This window comes from Symphalangus syndactylus, chromosome 17 (genome assembly GCF_028878055.3).
Source record: "Symphalangus syndactylus isolate Jambi chromosome 17, NHGRI_mSymSyn1-v2.1_pri, whole genome shotgun sequence".
NCBI lineage: Eukaryota > Metazoa > Chordata > Mammalia > Primates > Hylobatidae > Symphalangus > Symphalangus syndactylus.
In genome coordinates this window covers 10,598,766-10,618,364 of record NC_072439.2, presented here as the reverse complement: position 1 = coordinate 10,618,364, position 19,599 = coordinate 10,598,766, and the positions used below count along the sequence as shown (strand labels likewise).

At 61.3% G+C, this 19,599-nt stretch overlaps 1 protein-coding gene across 4 annotated transcripts in view; it reads right to left on the bottom strand.

The window, feature by feature from the left end:
• Window positions 1-19,064, bottom strand: part of ARID3A (AT-rich interaction domain 3A) — a 51,671-nt gene extending 32,607 nt beyond the window's left edge. The window contains exons 1-3 of one of the 4 annotated variants that reach the window (XM_055250065.2): window positions 18,908-19,064; window positions 14,996-15,630; window positions 12,384-12,708 (exon numbers count right to left, since the gene is read on the bottom strand). In XM_055250065.2, the coding sequence (XP_055106040.1) occupies window positions 12,384-12,708; window positions 14,996-15,363 (693 nt within the window). In that variant the 5' untranslated portion in view covers window positions 15,364-15,630; window positions 18,908-19,064. The other 3 variants (XM_055250067.2, XM_055250066.2, XM_055250064.2) reach the window with 3 other exon arrangements.
• Between the last annotated feature and the right edge of the window lie 535 nt (window positions 19,065-19,599).

The window sequence follows — 19,599 nt, the reverse complement described above, 5'->3', positions numbered from 1 at the left end:
GGAGAGCGACTGCAGAACCCGGGGACATCCCAGCTCCCCTAAGAGCTCAGGAGTTCAGCCTGGGCAATGCAGCAAGACCCTATCTCCAAAAAATAAAATGAAGTTACCGGGTGTGGTGGCGAGTGTCTGTGGTCCCAGCCACTCGGGAGGCTGACGCGGGAAGATCACCAGAGCCCGGGGGGTCGAGGCTGCAGTGAGCTATGACTGCACCGCGGCACTCCAGCCTGGGTGACAGCACGAGACCCTGTCTCAAAATCCACCCCCGAAAACCTGACAATGAAGGAGGTCCAGCCAGGCTGGCAGTCGGGCCCTCCCAGGGCCGGGGTCGGGGGTCCTGGGTAGGGGACGCTCACTTGCCCGGAAGACCCACATTTGTAGCAGTGAGCGTGGTGCCCCTGAGATGGGTCAAGGTTTGGGGGCATCAACCACAGCAACGGGGCTGAGGCCATGGCAGACACACACCATGGCCGCGTGGGACCGCCCCCACTGACACTCCTACCCAGACACACAGCCAGACACTCCCACGCAGACACACACACACACACACCCTGGACGCGCCCCTGCAGCCAGACACACGGGGAGCAGACACGCCCGGGAGATAACGGCGAGACAGACCCGCCCTCCACCGCGCTGCCGCCGTCAGGACTCCAGTACCAGGGGCGGGAGCTTCTGCTCCATGCACGGCTGTGTCCCTAGCACGCAGGCGGGCTGGCATACAGCAGGTGCTCCGTAAGTGCCCATGAGAGGGTCAGGCTGGCATACAGCAGGTACCCCATAAGTGCCCATGAAAGGGTCAGGCTGGCATACAGCAGGTACCCCATAAGTGCCCATGAGAGGGTCGGGCTGCCATACAGCAGGTGCTCCATAAATGCCCATGAAAGGGTCGGGCTCAGACACATGTGTGCCCAGGGAGGTACAGCCTGGTGTTTCTGCCCTAACCTTACCCAGGGCACGGTGCCACGTCAGCAGATTTCTTCTCTCCACAAGTCTGACATCAGCATGTCACTGGGGCTTCAGGGGAGGGTCCTGCCCTCCTCTCCCAGCTTCTGGGGGCTCCAGGTGTCCTTGGCTTGTGGCCACATCGCTCCAGCCTCTGCCTCTGTCTCCACACAGCTATCTCTCTACGTGTCCGTGTCCAAATTTCTCTTTTCTTTTCTTTTTTTTTTTTTTTTTTTTTTGAGACAGAGTCTCACTCTGTCACCCAGGCTGGAGTGTAGCGGCACGATCTCGGCTCACTGCAGCCTCCATCTCCCGGGTTCAAACAATTCTCCTGCCTCAGCCTCCCAAGTAGCTGGGATTATAGGCACCTGCCACCATGCCTGGCTAATTTTGTACTTTTAGTAGAGACAGGGTTTCACCATGTTGGTCAGGCTGGCCTCAAACTTCTGACCGCAGGTGATCCGCCTGCCTCGGCCTCTCAAAGTGCTGGGATTACAGACGTGAGACACCGCGCCCGTCCTTTTTTTTTTTTTTTTCTTTTTTTTGACACAGGGTCCTGCCCTGTCGCCCAGGCTGGAGTGCAGTGCTGCCACTATAGCTCACTGCAGCCTCGACCTCCTGGGCTCAAGCAATCCTCCTGCCTTAGCCTCCTGAGTAGCTGGGACCACAGGCGCCACCACCACACCCAGCTAATTTGCGTAGAGGCAGGGATCTCACTCTGTTACTGAGGCTGGTCTCAAGCTCCTGGGCTCACGCAAAACTCCCGCCTTGACCTTCCAAAGCGCGGGGATCACAGGTGTGACCTCCCCCTTAGAGGACAACCGACCGGCATGGGATTTGGGGCCACCCTACGCTGCAGGGCCTCACTGAAACTAACGACGTCTTCAGAGACCCTATTTCCAAATGCGTCCCATCTTGAGGTTCTGGGTGGACGTGAGTTTTGGGGGACGCCATCCAATCCAGGACGGGGCTCCTCCTGGAAGGCGGGTTCTTAATTGCTCTCACATTCTCTGTCCCCGAGGGTGGCAGAGGAGGCTGCTGGGCATGGAATCTGGGCACTGTGTCCAGTGTGGCTTCTGGGCATGGGGCCTGGGTCCCCAGGGAGCTCACCTCCTGAGCCTCGCCAGAATCAGGGCCTGCGGGGCAGCGGGAGGGGCGGTCTCCACCCACTCCCTGCTCACCCGCCTGGGCCCACGGGACCCCCAGCCCAGCCCTGACCAAGGGGCAAGGCTGCATCCCGGCGCCGGGGCCTTCAATGGCCAGATTAGTCACCGTTTAACCCTGTGACCCCCAATTGTCCTCTGGCCATGTGCAGCCGGCAGAGCGGAGAAGAGGCGGTCTGCAGCCGCCCCCCGTGTGCCACCCACCAGGTCGGCACCGCAGCGGCTCCTGGCCCGGCTCCCGGCCGCCAGTGGAGAGGACCTTGAGTCAAGTGTCCCTCGTGGGTGAAGCCCCTGGGTGCCGCTGCGGGGCAGCTGCGGGGCCCGTGTCGCCGCCGCCCCAGTCAGGACCGACAGTCAGAGAATTTGGGCCATCGAAGGGACCTGGACTTCAGCCCTTTGTGTCCAGCAGGGAAACTGAGGCAAGAGTAGACAGGGCTCTGCTGGCAGCTCCTCGGGGTCGGAAAGGGTGGGGCTGCACACCCAGTGGCCCTGTCCATAGCTCGGTGGTCACTGGGGCTCCACTGGCTAGGCCGGCTCCAGAGCCCACGGCGGACAGGGCGGACGCTGATCTGTGCCCCGCGATCGACGCACTCCGCTGACCAAGACAGACAGCGCCACTCTCTAGCAGCCCTGGGGGGCTGATGGTTAACAGGCCCCACCGTGACCTCATGCTTCAGGGTCCAGCACGAGGCTCCCAGACGCTCAGGCACACAAGAAGGTCGCCCATCACGGGCACACGTGTGCACACGCGGGGAGCCCAAACAGGCACGCTTTTGGACACACACTCTCCAGCCTCGACGTGCACACACACATACGCTTGCAGCCACCCCTGACACACACACACACACACACACACACACACAGCCACATCCACACAAAACACAAGAGACCAGTCCGGCACAGCAGCTCATGCCTGTAATCCCAGCACTTTCAGAGACCGAGGTGGGAGGATCACTTGAGCCCAGGAGTTTGAGACCAGGCTGGGCAACATGATGGCAAGACCCCAACTTTATAGTTAAAAAAATGCATACACAGGAGACCATCACCCCAACATAGACACTCACAAAGGACGTCAGGGCAGACGCACGTCTGGACACACTCACCAACAGGTCCACGCAAAACAGGGACATGGGAAGTTTGCCACGTCACTCGGCACACGGAGACCTAAACAAACACCGTGGTGCTGGCTGGGGACACGCAGGCGGGCGTGTGGGGTGCAGCGCAGGCGGGCGTGTGAGGTGCCACTGGCTGGGTGCACACAGCCCCACACACGAGACCCACAGAATCCAGCGGGTGCCCGGCGGGCAGAGGCCATGGAGGGTCCAAAGATGTCTCTGGAGCAAGATTCCCTCCCAGGCAGGGTCCCACGAGACAGGACCCACGAGCCGCCTGGCCACAGCCCCAGCGTGCACACTCACACGCACGCCACGGCGGCTCACCACGCCCACTCCCCTGCCCAGGCACCGCGCGGGGACACTCTCTGCCTGCGGGCACCGCTCCCTCGGGCCGCCGCGTGTGTTATTAGAAAGCATGGGGCGGGGCCGGCACTTGGCAGCAGCCACCAGGGTGGGACGCCGGCGGTGGGCGTGGGGCCAGGCCACGGCGGCGGTGACCCCGCGGTGGTGACCCGGTGGCCAGGCGGTGGCGCAGGGGCCAGATAAGGCTCTTCCGGCTGAGTCAGCGAGGCTCCTGGCACGGGCACGGGCCGGGGCACATTGCCAGGGGCTGGCGGGCAGGCGCCCGCCCCTCACCCGCCAGGGCCCAGCTGGCCTAGCGCCAGCAGCCACAGTGGCTTTGATGAGGCAGGCACTGCCCCGGCGGGGAGGACCAGGTGCCCGGGGGGCTTCCCGACAGCCCTCCCCGCCGCTCACGTGCAGCCACCGGCACCAGGGCTGGCGGCCAGGGCCTGGCTCGGGGCGCTCTCGACAAACACACTCAGTCTCAAAAACAGCCGCTGCCTCTGTGCGCTCGGAAGCTGGGGCCTGACCTCTGGGCAAAGGCCCCGGCTGCATCATCTGCCTAGAGCACCTGCCTGTGCTGGGAAAACTCTCCTTCTCCTTCTCCTTCTTCTCAGGCCCCAGAAGCCCAGCTGCAGTGTTGGCCTCTTCTACTCCTGCCTGGACCAAGGGTGCCTCTGTTCTGTCCCCAAAACAGGCTCCAGAAGGGGTTCTCCCAGCTCCAAACACTGCCAAGTGCCCTCATGCTCTGCCCACCCCTCCTGCTACACCGAGCTTGACTGACCCATGGCCCAGGATGGCTTTAAATGCAGCCCAATGCAAATGTGTACATTTCTTAGCACACTATGAGATTTTTTTGCAATTATTTTTTGGCTCATCAAGTATCATTAGTGTTACTATATTTTACGTGTAGCCCAAGACAATTCTTCTTCTTCCAATGTAGCCCCAGGGAAGCCAAAAAATTGGCCACTCTGGCCCTACACATTATGCTCCAGCCGCAGCAATCCAAGAGGCAGGCCCTGCCCTGCTCTGGCTCGCTAACGAACTCTTACACATCCTGCAAAGCCCCAGCCCCAATGCCCCTTCCTCTGGGCAGCCTCCCCTTCAATCCCCTCTAGCCCAGCCCTGACCCCTCGAGGGATGTGGGGAAGCCCAGCAGCCCCTCCGGGCCTCGGTCTGAAATGGACGTGGTGAGGCCAGGGCAGATCCCAATGCTACCTTCACATCCAGCTCTGGCTCCCACCAGCCTGGGGGTCTCTGGGGCACGATGAAGAAAATGTGCGCCCGCTTCTCCCAGAGCCCTGGCAATTCCAGCTCCCCACCTCCTCCCCACACTGCTCTGAGCAACTCTCACGCCCTGAAGATGTTCATTACAGTATTGTTTACAACAGGGAAATGACCGAGGGAAGTGTGTGGACGTGGGGGTGTCCAGTGCCATGAGGGGAACATCCATACAGCTGAAAAGAACCAGGCGGCAGGCCGGGCGCGGTGGCTCACGCCTGTAATCCCAGCACTTTGGGAGACTGAGTTAGGCAGATCACGAGGTCAGGAGATCAAGACCATCCTGGTTAACACGGTGAAACCCTGTCTCTACTAAAAATACAAAAACAAGCTGGGCATGGTGGCAGGTGCCTGTAATCCCAGCTACTCTGGAGGCTGAGGCAGGAGAATCGCTTGAACCCGGGAGGCGGAGGTTGCGGTGAGCCAAGATGGCACCACTGCACTCCAGTCTGGTGACAGAGCAAGACTCCGTCTAAAATAATAAATAAATAAATAAATAAATAAATAAATAGGCCAGGTGTGGTAGTGGGCGCCTGTAGTCACAGCTATTTGGGAGGCTGAGGCAGGAAAATCGCTTGAACCCGGGAAGCAGCGGTTGCAGTGGGCCGAGATTGCACCACTGCACTCCAGCCTGGGTGACAGAGCAAGACTCCATCTCAAAAAAAAAAAAAAAGGATAAAAAGATGTATCTATGTGTATTTTCCACAGTTAAAAAAAACAAATGAGGCCGGGCACAGTGGCTCACACCTGTAATCCCAGCACTTTGGGAGGCTGAGGCAGGCAGATCACGAGGTCAGGAGATCGAGACCATTCTGGCTAACACGGTGAAACCCTGTCTCTACTAAAAATACAAAAAATTAGCTGGGCATGGTGGCGGGCACCTGTAGTCCCAGCTACTCGGGAGGCTGAGGCAGGAGAATGGCGTGAACCCGGGAGGTGGAGCTTGCAGTGAGCCGAGATCGCGCCACTGCACTCCAGACTGGGAGACAGAGCGAGACTCCGTCTCAAAAAAAAAAAAAAAAGAGCTGAAAAGACCAAAAAAGACCAAAACCTGGACGCCCGTTTCTTGCTGGGGTCTTACTTCACCCCCGAGAGCTGCCTGACAGGCACCGTGATGAGGACCCAGTGGTCTCTGGGGCTGGGTCCAGAGAGGTGTGTCTGACCTTGAGCCCGAGAGGCTGCTGGTGGCCGTCCCTGCCCCAGGGCCCACACACGCCCAGCTGTCAGGCCCGGAGGCCAGGATACGAGCACAGCACTGAGATCTGCCCTGGTCTAACCACTTTTATTCCAGACAAAAAGAAAAACGGAGGGGCAGCTGGGCTTCCCTAAAACCGTCCCGCCAGCAGCTCCCTGGGCCATCCATCCACACACCCCTGGGTCCTCTCTGGCGAGTGCATCCTGGGGGTCAAATTCCAGCTCTGACACGTCCCCAGGAGACTGTGCACGGTCATGTGATCGCCCCATGCCTCAGTTTCTCGTCTGCCCGACAGGTTCAACGGCAGCTCCTTCCTCGTGGGATCAAGTGAGGATATGTGAGCTAACCCATCTAAAACACTTAGTCACTTTCTTCACACAGTGAAGCAACAGATACTGATGAGTGCCATCATTCCTACACCTCTGAGCTCATCTGCAAGTTACATGGGGAGCGAGCTTTACCTTGGAAAGCAGAGGGAGGGATCCTGACACCGAATGAAAATCAGAACCACAGGGAGAAACCATGCCACCCCCACAAGGAGGCTAGGATCAAAAGTCGACAATAGGCTGGACGTGGTGGCTCACGTCTGTGATCCCAGCACTCTGGGAGGCTGAGGTGTGAGGATCACCTGAGGTTGGGAGTTCAAGACCACCCTGCCCAACACGGTGAAACCCCGTCTCTACTAAAAACACAAAAAATTAGCTGGATGTGGTGGCAGGCGCCTGTAATCCCAGCACTTTGGGAGGCTGAGGCGGGCGGATCACGAGGTCAGGAGATTGAGACCATCCTGGCTAACACGGTGAAACCCCGTCTCTACTAAAAATACAAAAAATTAGCCGGGCTTGGTGGCGGGCGCCTGTAGTCCCAGCTACTCGGGAGGCTGAGGCAGGAGAATGGCGTGAACCCGGGAGGCGGAGCTTGCAGTGAGCCGAGATCGCGCCACTGCACTCCAGCCTGGGAGACAGAGTGAGACTCTGTCTCAAAATAAAAAATAAAAAATAAAAGTTGACAATAACAAGTGGTGAGGATGCAGAGGAACTGGAACCCACATCTGTGGCTGGCGGGAAGGTAACGTGGGCAGCTGCTTGCTAAACGGTCTAGCAGTTCCTCTGATGGGTAAATATGGAGTCACCAGCAGACCCACCAATTCTCCCAGACACACACCCAAAAGTAATACAAACGTACGCCCACATAAAAACTTGTACAGCACCACAAACCCAAAAGGCAGAAACAGGCCAAGTGGCCATCGACAGCGGAACGGGCAAACACAATACGGCACATCCATCCAGCGGAATATGACTCAGCCATGAAAAGGAAGGAGGCTCTGACCCAGGCCACAGCGCCGATGCACCTTGAGGACGTCACGCTCAGTGAGATACGCCAGACACGAAAGGCCACGCAGTGTGTGATCCCATTTCTTTTCTTTGTTCTTGTTTCTCTGAGATGGAGTCTCCCTCTGTTGCCCAAGCTGGAGTGCAGTGGCGCGATCTCGGCTCATGGCAACCTCCGCCTCCTGGGTTCAAGCGATTCTGCCTCAGCCTCCCGAGTGCTGGGATTACAGGTGCCCGCCACCACATCCAGCTAATTTTTGTATTTTTAGTAAAGACAGAGTTTTGCTATGTTGGCCAGGCTGGTCTCAAACTCCTGACCTCAGGTGATCTGCCCACCTCGGCCTCCCAAAGTACAGGGATTACAGGCGTGAGGCACTGCACCCGGCTGTGTGATCCCATTTCTATAAAATGTCCAGAACCGGCCAATCCACAGAGGCAGGAGGGGATGTGTGGTTGCCAGGGGCTGAGGGGTGTTGGTAGAATAGGGGGATAATAGTTAAAGGGTCAGGGTTTATTTTATTTTATTTATTTAGAGACGGAATCTCCCTCTGTCGCCCAGGCTGGAGTGCAGTGGTGCAATCTCAGCTCACTGCAAGCTCCACCTCCCGGGTTCACGCCATTCTCCTGCCTCAGCCTCCTGAGTAGCTGGGACTACAGGCGCCCGCCACCACGCGTGGCTAATTTTTTGTATTTTTAGTAGAGATGGGGTTTCACCGCGTTAGCCAGGATGGTCTCGATCTCCTGACCTTGTGATCCGCCCGCCTCGGCCGCCCAAAGCGCTGGGATTACAGGCATGAGCCACCGCACCCACCCTATCCTTCTTATTTTTTTAAGAGACAGGGTCTCGCTTTGTCACTGAAGCTGGAGTGTGGTGGCTCGATCACGGCTCACTGCAGCCTTGTCCTCCTGGGCTCAAGGGATCCTCCCACCTCAGGGTCCCAAGTAACTGGGACTACAGGTGTGCGCCACCACGCCCTGTAGAGACGGGGTCTTGCTATACTGCCCAGGCTGGTCTAGAACTCCTGGGCTCAGGCGATCTGCCCATCTCGGCCTCCCACAGTGCTGGATTACAGGTGTGAGCCACTGTGCCCGGCCGGAACAGTACAATTAAAACAGTGAATTGTATGGCATATGAATTACAGCCCAATAAAGCTGTTTTTTAAGATTCATCTCAAATTCATTCAATACTTATTAGAGTTGTTGAGACTAAAGGTTCAAATCCTTAAGCAGCTGAAGATCTGTGATTAACAGCCTGTGCGTTTAAAATCCCATCACAGGTGGGGCGCGGTGGCCCACGCCTCTAATCTCAGCACTTTGGGTGGCCGAGGCGGGTGGATCACGAGGTCAGGAGATCGAGACCATCCTGGCTAACGTGGTGAAACCCCGTCTCTACTAAAAATACAAAAAATTAGCCAGGCATGGTGGCGGGCGCCTGTAGTCTCAGCTACTCGGGAGGCTGAGACACGAGAATGGCGTGAACCTGGGAGGCGGGGCTTGCAGTGAGCCGAGATAGCGCCACTGCACTCCAGCCTGGGCGACAGAGTGAAACTCCATCTCAAAAAATAAATAAATAAATAAAATCCTACCATGGTGGGGTGTGGTGGCTCACGCCTGTAATCCCAGCACTGTGGGAGGCCAAGGCGGGCGGATCGCCTGAGCCCAGCAGTTCTAGACCAGCCTCGGCAACATAGCAAGACCCCGTCTCTACAAAAATTAGCTGAGTTTGGTGGCGCCCGTCTGTACTCGCAGCTACTCAGGAGGCTGAGGCAGGAGGATCGCTTGAACCCAGGAGATCGAGGCTGCAGGGAGTTAGGACAGCACCACTACACTCCAGCCTACCCGACAGAGTAAGACCCTGCCTCAAAAATTATAATAATAATCCAATAAAATCCTACCATGGCCGCTTTCTAGAACCGAGGCCTGCTGTGTGGGTGACAGGAGGCCACCAGGAGGCTACGTCAGACATCAGAAGGCTGAGATCCTAATCACTGCCCCACACGTGCTGGCCTCCAAAACTGCACGTCCCCAGGCCCCAGGCAGCAAGGTTCCAGGTGTCCACGGAAAGAACCCAGGCCCTGAGCCTGCTGCGCCCGACCCCCGCCGAGGCCTGGCCACCCACCAGACCTGCAGCCGACAGCAGAATTTCACAGCTGTCGAGGATTTGCAGGCGGAAGTTAGCCCCAAGCCCTGCCAGGACCCGGGAGGAAGAGGCAGAGACGGTGCCAAGCGGCCGGCCGGCGGGCCAGGCCTGCCACGTGCCAGGAAGGGGGTGGGGCAGGCGCCAGAGTCAACAGGGGCCCCAGCGGGGGTGGGGGGGTAACACTGACTGGGCTGGTTGGGCCCAGGCCACTGTTGACACTGGGAACGCAGGTGCCTGGCCAGCTGGGAGGGTGGCGGCATCGGCGGCTGGACCTGCCACAAACGGCCCAGGATAAGATCTCAGGACTGGCCGTGCACCGTGGCTCAGTCCTGTAATCCCAGCACTTTGGGAGGCTGAGTTAGGCAGATCACTTGAGCCCAGGAGTTTGAGACCAACCTGGGCAACACAGCAAAAGCCCTTTAGAGAAAAAAAAAAAAAATCACAGGACTGCAGGGCAGGGGCCTCCCCTCACCCCTGCTGCCCACGCCCATCCCTCAGCCCTCATCTTCTCGGAGTTCCAATCCCATCTCCTGCAAGACCCAGAGGCGGCACCAGGTCCCTACACACAACACCCAGCCCGGAGGCGGCACCCGGTCCCTACACACAACACCCAGCCCGGAGGCGGCACCCGGTCCCTACACACAACACCCAGCCCGGAGGCGGCACCCGGTCCCTACACACAAGACCCAGCCCAGAGGCGGCACCAGGCCCCTACACACAACACCCAGCCCAGAGGCAGCACCCGGTCCCTACACACAACACCCAGCCCAGAGGCAGCACCCGGTCCCTACACACAACACCCAGCCCGGAGGCGGCACCCGGTCCCTACACACAAGACCCAGCCCGGAGGCAGCACCCAGTCCCTACACACAAGACCCAGCCCGGAGGCGGCACCGGGTCCCTACACACAACACCCAGCCCGGAGGCGGCACCGGGTCCCTATACACAAGACCCAGCCCGGAGGCGGCACTGGGTCCCTACACACAAGCCGAGCTTTAGTCCACCTCAGGGCCTCTGCACTGCCCAGTACACCCAGGGGGCAGGCAAGGGGTGGCAGGAGCTCCAGGAATACCTGAGGCTGCCGGTGACACAGTGACCCCCTCCCTGCTCTGGCCTCAGTTTCCCCATCTCGGCTTCCCGCTGCAGAAAAACCCTGCATGGCACCTACGACCTCGACCTGCGGTGTCGCCCAGACAAGGTGGACAGTGGCGGCCAGTGGCTTCTGCCTCCTGCCTTCGTTTCGGACACGCTGCGGGCTGTGGGGTCAGGGCGCCTGGCCCCTCATCCCTGCCTGATCTGGGCCAGTCACCCCAAAACTCCCCCATCTGCTTTGGGCCTTGGAGGCCGGGGCTGTCTGGGCCGAGTGTGTGTCCAGGGTCAGGGGGTCCCATCCACCTCTGACCCCAAAGGACCAACTGTATGGGGGGCCTTGACCCTCCCCCTCGGCTTGGCTATAACCCTGTGGGGATGGAGGTCTCTGTCCAGCTCCTGCCCGCCCCTCCAGCCCAGGGCTCCCTGCAGGCTGAGTCCCGGGCAGACGGCCAATATTGGGTGAAGAAACAAATGAAATTAAAGAGAATCCACTCTCGACATGCTCATCTGTATCATCTTAAACCCAGAAAAGATCACAAGACCCCTTCTCCCAACGCTGAGCCTCTGTTTTCTGACTGGCAAAATGGGACCCACGGCGGTGTGGCCCGTGGAGCATCCCCTTCTGCAGGAGAGGGAAACTGAGGCACGGAGCAGGGTGGACTCAGCGAGACGCCCCCCACCCCGAGTCCCCGCCGCTGCCCTGGCCGTTCTCCCACACCGTGTCCGGCTTTCAGCAATTTACTATTTGTGAGTTTCCAAGCAGCCCAAACTTCAGTCTCTTGAGGGCTGCTGGGGTGAGAGCCGTCCCTTAAGCTACGAGGCGCCGCTGGAGTCAGGAGCCCCGGGGAGGCCCCACTGGGTGTCTGTGCCTTGGCCCCTCCTAGGAGACTCCTCAGAGCGGATTCTGGAAGCCCAGGGCCGACGGGGCTGCCCCGAGGCAGGCATGTCCCAGCGTGTCCATCATCCACCTCCCTGTGGGAGCCCAGACCAGCTCCAGCCCCGGGCGAGGAGGTGGCTCCCCCCAGCCGCACCCAGAGGTCGCGGCAGAGCCCAGCTGGCCGAGGGCTGGAATGTGAGCCTGGCCACCATCTGGTTTCCATCTGCCCGGCCCAGCACGGCCCAACTTCAAAGCATCCCCCGCTCGGCCACTTCCTCTGGCCTGGCCGCCTGCGGGGAAAGGCTGGGGCGGCCCCTACTTCCTCCTTCAGCCTGGGGTCCCTGAGAACCCCCTGCCGGCCCCGGCCTTAACCGCCCACTCAGAGCCTCGCAGGCCCTGGCTCCTGCGTCTCCTGCAGTCACACCTGAGCCACCCCCACGTCCCCTCGGCTGCCGGCTGCAGCCCGCAACCCCCCATGGCTCTCCACAGCTGCCAGGGGACAGAGGAGGCCAAGTCACCGCGTCACCAAGGCCCCGGCCTCTCTGCCCGCATCGCCCGCATGCCTGGTTCCTCCAGCCCACACCCAGCTCGGCCCGGCGCCAGCCTCTCCCTCCCAGACCCGCTTTTCCATCTCTGCCCCATCACCTCCGATATGAGGGCCGTGGAGCCCCCCAGGTTTCTCCTACCCGGCCGGGTGCTCCTCACACATCCCACATCAGAGCAACGAACAGCGGGCCGGTCGAGCCCACGCCCAGGAGGGAAGCACAGGAAGCACAGCCACCGCAGGAACCCCCAGCTCTCAACTCGACGCCCGGCTCAGCACACACCCCACGCAACGTGGGCCTTCGAAGGGCCCCACTGGCCCGGGAGCAGGTGCCTCGGCCGCCACGCGGGACGCGCCCACTCACCTGCTTAAACTGCTCCTCATAAGTCCAGTCCCCGTGGTCAGGCGGCTGCAGCTGCGCGGCTACGTGGGCGGCCCCTCCAGGGTGGGCAGGGCCAGGCCCCGGCCGCTCCTGGCCCCCCAGCGCCCTGGGAACGCCATCGCCGCGGAAGGCCTGGGGTGGCTGGGCCTTTCGGGGGAACAGTGCCGTGGTGCCCAAGCTGGCAGGGCCTGGGGGCCCCAGCCCCTCCTCGTCCTCCTCCTCCTCCTCATCCTCGTAATCCTCCTCCTCCTCCTCCTCATCCTCCCCGAGGTCTTCCTCCATCTCCTCCTCCTCCCATTTGGGCTTCCTGGGGTGAGCAGAGGGCAGGAGTCAGGGGAGAAGGTGCTGGCTCGTCCCAGCCCAAGGAAAGACCACTCCCCGCCCAGTTTCCCTCTCTGGAAATAGGAAGAGCCGGCTGCCGCCAGCTCAGGCTGCAGAGAGCACCCATGAGCACAGCCTGCATGGAGCACCCATGACACCCATTTTGTTCCCAATTAGCCCAGAACAGCACAAGCCGTCCCTACAGCGTGAATTTTGGGGCCTTGAAAAGCATCACGCAGGCAGGCACGGTGGCGCACACCTATAATCCCTGCAGCACTCTGGGAGGCCAAGGCGGGAGGATCCCTTGAGCCCAGGAGGTGGAGGCTGTAGTGAGCTATGATGGCGCCACTGCACTCCAGCCTGGGCTACAGAGCGAGACTCTCTCGGAAAAAAAACAACGGGAATCACTGTGGCAGGCTGGTTCCTGCACCATGCATGCTGTCCCAGCTCCACCGCCCCTCCCCTCCACAGAGAGAATTCTCCCACCACTATCTGAAATCCGCCCACCCTCGCCACTGCCCCTCCACGGCACCCTCCTAGACTTCCTTGGCAGCCGTTTTGTTTGTTTGTTTGAGACGGAGTCTCGCTCTGTCGCCCAGGCTGGAGTGCAGTGGCGCGATCTCGGCTCACTGCAAGCTCCGCCTCCCGGGTTCACGCCATTCTCTTGCCTCAGCCTCCCAAGCAGCTGGGACTACAGGCGCCCGCCACCACGCCCGGCTATTTTTTTTTTATATTTAGTAGAGTCGGGGTTTCACTGTGTTAGCCAGGATGGTCTCCATCTCCTGACCTTGTGATCAGCCTGCCTCAGCCTCCCAAAGTGCTGGGATTACAGGCGTGAGCCACCGCGCCCGGCCAGTTTTGTTTTTTGAGACAGGGTCTTCTCTGTTGCCCAGGCTGGAGTTCAGTGGTATGATCACAGCTCACCACAGTCTTGACCTCCTGAGCTCAAGCAGTCCTCCCGCCTCAGCCTCTCGAGTAGCTGGGACCACAGATGCATGTCACAACACCCGACTCATTTTTGTACTTTTTGTAGAAATGGTATCTCACTATGTTGCCCAGGCTGGTCTTGAACTCCTGGGCTCAAGCAATCCTCCCACCTCGGCCTCCCAAAGGGCTGGGATTACAGGTGTGAGCCACCACACCCGGCATCTCTGCTTGCTCAGGTCCTCCCAGGAAGATGCCGGTTCCTGGAGGCCAGGGTCCCACAGCAAGTGAGCCCTCAGCCAGCCCTGGGGGGGACCCACACGCTATGCAGGTCTGGCTGGCTGCAGATTTTATCTGCCCCTGCCGCTGAATCTGCAGTAGACATCGGTGGCTAGGTTGCTTTAAGTTAACTAAGATGAAAGAAAGTTGGCCGGGTGCGGTGGCTCACGCCTGTAATCCCAGCACTTTGGGAGGCTGAGGCAGGCAGATAACAAAGTCAGGAGATCGAGACCATCCTAGCTAACACAGTGAAACCCCGTCTCTACTAAAAATACAAAAAATTAGCCGGGCATGGTGGCGGGCGCCTGTAGTCCCAGCTACTTGGGAGGCTGAGGCAGGAGAATGGCGTGAACCCAGGAGGCGGAGGTTGCAGTGAGCTGAGATCGTGCCATTGCACACCAGCCTGGGTGAAAAGAGCAAGACTCTGTCTAAAAAAAAAAACAAAAAACCCACATTCTTGGTTCTTGGCTCACTGCAATCTTCGCCTCCTGGGTTCAAGCAATTCTCCTGCCTCAGCCTCCCGAGTAGCTGGGATTACAGGCTTCTGCCATCATGCCTGGCTAATTTTTGTATTTTTAGCAGAGATGAGGTTTCGCCATGTTGGCCGGGCTGGTCTTGAGCTCCTGACCTCAGGTGATCCACCCACCTCGACCTCCCAAAGTGCTGGGATTACGGGCGTGAGCCACAGCACCCAGCTAAAAAAACCATTTTTCTTTTGAGACTGGGTCTGTCTCTGTCATCCAGGCTGGAGTGCAGTGGCACGATCACAACTCAACTTCTGTTCTCAAGGGATCCTCCTGCCTCAGCCTCCCCGGTAGCTGGGACCACAGGTGCACCACCATGCCTGGCTAACTTTTTAGTTTTTTGTGGAGATGGGGTCTTGCTATGTTGCCCAGGCTGATCTCCGACCCCTGGGCCCACATGATCCTCCCACCTCGGCCTCTCAAACTGCTGGAATTACAGGAAGGAGATCCTGCGACCAGACCCTTACTCCCATTCTACAGATGAGCAGAGTGTCACTCAGAGCCAGTAACAGCCCCCAGAAGGCCCTGCCCCAGACCCCAACTCACATGTCCTCGTCGGAGGCCACGTCCTCAAAGTGCTCCTCTCCCGGCCCGTCTCTGCCTCGGCCAGGTGAGCCTGGTGTCCCCTCCCGGGCCGCGTCCTCTTCCTCCGAGCCTGGGGGCCCATCCTCAGAGCTGCCGGGGCTGGCCAGGTGTCCCAGGCCTGCAGCTGCAGCCCGCATGGCTGCGAGTGCGGCCATCTGAGCCCGCTGCATCCGGGCACTCTCGGGCTCTCTGTCCTCGTCAGGGGCAGCCCGGGCCCGGCTGGGGGGTGCAGTAGGGGGATCGGGGGGCAGCTGCTGCCGTGCCTCCAGCTCCTGGCGCGCCCGCTGCTGCCGCTGCAAGAGCGTCTCCATCACGGCCTGTAGCTTCATGGCCCTGCGGCCCGGGCCACCACCACCACTACCACCACCACGGGCGCTAGGGGTGGGCGGCGGGGGCGGCCCCTGCGGGGAGGGGGCCCGGCCGCACTGCAGCGTGGGGGCCGAGGGGGAGCCGGGGCAGTGCAGGGTGGCAGGGGGCAGGGGCGGGGGCGGGGGCCGCCGGGCTCAAGCTGAAGGCTGATGGGGCATGCCTCTTCCTCAAGCTGGGCTCCAGGGGACAGAGGCGGGCGTCCGGCTCATTCACGAATTTGCAGAAACCTGAGGGGGAAAAAAGGGACGGTCAGAGCAGGCCTGAGCTCCTCAGGCCCCCTCCTTCCCCATGAAGGCCCCAGGGATCAGCTCTCATGTCCATCTCATGCAGGATGCAGACCTGGAGGCCTTCTTGGAGGCAGAGGCGCAGGCTCTTCGCATACAGCCTACTGTAGGCCTGGGTAGCAAGGTCGCCCCGCACTGGGCCACAGAGAAACACGCTGTGGCCAGACTGTCTGCCCCAGGAGATCTTGGATTATTGCTTCACAAGCAGGGTGGGGGAATGGGCGTTCCTGGCCTGTGATTGGCTAGCGGGCTCCGGGCCCCAGTCAGGTGGGTTCTAAGTTCCAGTTGCTGCCTGAGTCCCTGTTGGAGCGGCCCAGCCTGGCCTCCAGGTATCTAGGTATCCTCCCATCTCAGGCAGACAGAGGCAGGGGCTGGCCGAGATAGAGCCACTCAACAGCAACGCCCAAGCCACCTCCCTGGGCCTCGGTTTCCCCACCTGCAAAACAGTGTTGATAACAGTACCCACCCCCGCCCCATGGCACTCAAGGAGGGATGAATCGAGTTCAGGAGGTTAAGGTGGGCACCAACAGGTGTCAGAGAAGGGGGCACCAGGGTGGTCCCATTTCATGGTTGAGGACAACTGAGGCTCAGGGACCCTCTGCTTGGACACATGGGGCTGGGTTTTGAACCCAGGTCTGGGTGACCGCAGAGCCTCCCACGCAGACCCCACAATCTCCGCCGGGCAACCCCAAGTGGGCCAGATGTCTCGGATGGCAACACACTCACCCAGCCTAGAGTCCCTTCCACCCAGGGCCAGTCCTAATGGCCTGGGTGAGGAACAGAGACTTCCTGGGGCCTGGGTCCCACCCGAGCCACCCCCTAGCCCAGGCCACACCTCTACCCACCCAGGCCGCCAATAAAACAGGCCGGGCAGAACCCGACAGGCCTGGAGTGACACTCCAGAGGGAAGGCACATCATGGGGACAGCAGAGGGGGCAAAGCTCCACCCTCCCGAGAGGCAGCTGGGCCCAGGAGGCCACCCCCAACCCTTACCCTGGCAAAGGAGCCCCCAAGACTCATACACAGCTCCTGGGCAGACAAGGCCTGGAGACAGGAGGAGGCAGGGGCCCCTGGGACTCAGATCCCTCCCGTGACCCAACCCCACCCAGGTCAGTGTTGCACAGCAGACCCCCCCAAGCCTCCCCAGTAACCGGACAGGAGAGCCCTGCGGCCCCTCTGCCCCAGACACCCTTTACCCAAACCCCTGAGTCTTTCGGCCCCATGGGTGAAAGGCAGTGGGGGGCAGGTGGGTGGCCCCTGAGAGAAAGCAGGGAGGGCACGTTCCAAAATAGCCTCTGTTCCATCTGTTGTGGGGACAGAGGTCCCAGGTCACAAAGACCTCAGGGCCATAGCGCTCGGTTGTGACCAGGAGAGCCTGGTGGTCCAGAGGCCACCAGGACGGCACCCAGCCCCCCACCCCCAGGCCGGCGGTCACCCCCCACCCACCCAACCCAAGAAAGTGCTGAGGGGGCATTTCTGACTCAGGGTCTGGTCCGGTCTGTCGCCCCTCCCCCACCTGGGACAACTTCAAGACAAGGCCCCCCCCACGGAAGAGCTCCAAGCAAAGCCCCCCCTCTTTGGGGGCACAGAAGGAAGAGGCCAAAGGAAGCCACTCCCCCCACCAGCCCGCTCTGAGCCCTGCTGGGTTTAATGACCCTTCCGGGTCGCCGGGTGGGGGAGGGGAGCAGGACAGACCTCCACGTTGGGGCCGGTGGAGGGGGCAGGTGGGGATCCCAGATTCCCCGCTAGGTGAGGGCTGGGTGCCCCCGCCATCGCCGCCATTAACCCTAAACTGGCAACGCCCACCCCCTTCAGACCCCTCCCCCCAAGAGCCCTTTGTCCTCGACCCCCACCCCCATTTTATGACAGCCCCAAGGGAGAGGCTGGGACGGGGCGCTGGGTGGTCGTTGGACCTGGCAGGGGTGGGGGGCGGAGGGATCCTGGGCCACACCCTCCTCCCCCCAGGCCTCCGGAGAGAGGTCACCCGCTCGGCCCGGGCCTTGCAAAACATGGTTATTTAAAGAGTTGTGCAAGGCCCTGGGCCCGCGGGTGGCGAAAGGGGCCCCTCACTCCACGAAGAGAAGAGGAGGGGGAGGGGCGGGGCAGAAAGCTGGGGAGGGGGCTAAGAAAGTCCTGGGTTGGGGGGGCCTGGAGGAAGTGAGAAAAAAACTCAAGAAGGAGAAGAAACAAGAAGACAGAAACCCTGGTCCGGATTTCAAAGGCTTCTTGGAAAGCGGCCGATTTGCATGGGGGGGGAACCCCTCCAGCCTGAGCGCCTAAAAACGGAAGATAATTGAACCCGCCGCCTGGGGTCGACGCCGAACGTTGGAGTTGACAAACGCGCGCTCCCAGCGCTTCCTGCGCCCGCTTTTGTGTCTGGGGGGCCCTGAAACGGGTCAGGGGGCTCTTCCTGGGTATCCCCGCCGAGGAACCGGGCGCCAGGGCCCAACCCACCCCGGCGCGCGGGGGCCGCGGTGTCTCCCCCGGGGGCCCCTCTCTGCGCTGGAGCGGACACTTTATAAATAAACCAGCCCGGCTGGGAAGGCTCGCCGGGAACTACCCTCCCTCCTCTCTGGGCTCCCGAATAAACCCCTGATTTCGGGGAGAAAGAATAAAAAATGAAATAAAATATCGGGGTGTAGCCCCCCGCGCGCGCGCAGAGACCATTTCCTTCCGCTGGGGACGGGGGGGCGAGCACTCGCGACCCCCGATCGCCCCTGCTCGCCCCTGAGCGATTGATCCAGTGGGGAGTGAAGTCTCCAAGCGGGGCGCAGAGAAAACTCCCCGAACCCCGGCCCGCCAGAGCCGCCTTCCCAGCCCGGGACCCCCACCAACATCTCCGCCCAACTTTGGGGATCCCCTTGTTTGGCTTCCAGGACGCACTGCGCCCACCCCGGCACCGGAACCCGCGCTGGGAACGGCCAGCGCGCCCGCCAGCCTTACCACGCAGGGCGGCTCGTAGGGGGGCGCGGGCCCCGCGCCTGGGGTCGGCCTGCCCGGGCCCGCCTGGCCTCCAGCCGCCGGTGCGCGCCGCTGGCTCCCGGCCCCAGACCCACGGGGTTGTGCCGCGCGCCGACTCACCGAGCCGCCAGCCGCGTCCGCGTCTACACCCCTCCGCCCGATTGGTAAGAGGCGCCCCGCGCGCGGCCGGCCCCCGCCCCGCCCCTCCCCCACCCCCAGACAAATCACCAGGGGACGAGTCGCTCTCGGATGCAAATACCTGGCCGGTGATTCAGCGCCGCGGCCCGGGCGCGGGAGGGGCTCGCCAGGGCTCCCCACTTTTCCCCGGACGCCCCCTCGCCTCCCTCCCGCGGTCTGACGACGCGCAACCAACCCGGGGGCGCTGGGGAGCCGGGCAGAGTGAACGGAAATTTTCAGGTCGCGGCCCCTTTAAAGGATAATAAATAATAAACGGGAAGGGGAACAGCGCCGCGGGAGGCCCCGCCCCCGGCCTAGGGACGGTGGGCAAAGTGCGTGACGCAGCCCCAGGCGCAGAGGGTGCCGAGGGGCAGGGGCTGGGGCGGGAGCGCCCCGGGGGAGGAAGAGGGGACTGACTGGGGCTCCGCCCGGGCGGGCTGCGGGGGACATCGGAGCCGGATCCGGGACCAAGACTCTTCCCTTCTTACGGAGCACCTAGGAAGGGCCTCGTGGACTCGGAGTTTCACCTTCGCCCCTTAGATGGAGCGACCCTGAGAGTGACTTCACTCTCCGGAGCCGCCGTTTCCAAGTCTGTGAAATGGGCTTGAAAGACCCGGTGCAAACCTGGGCAGGCGGCGTCGGAGGGAGGGAGCCAGGGTCCCGCCGGCCTCCCTCTTGGGAGGGACGGGCTGCAGGTGGGGAGGTGCGCGCAAGGACCCGGAGCCCCTTTGTGAAACCAGGACGACCCTGCCCGGCCCGGCTGTCACCAGCTTC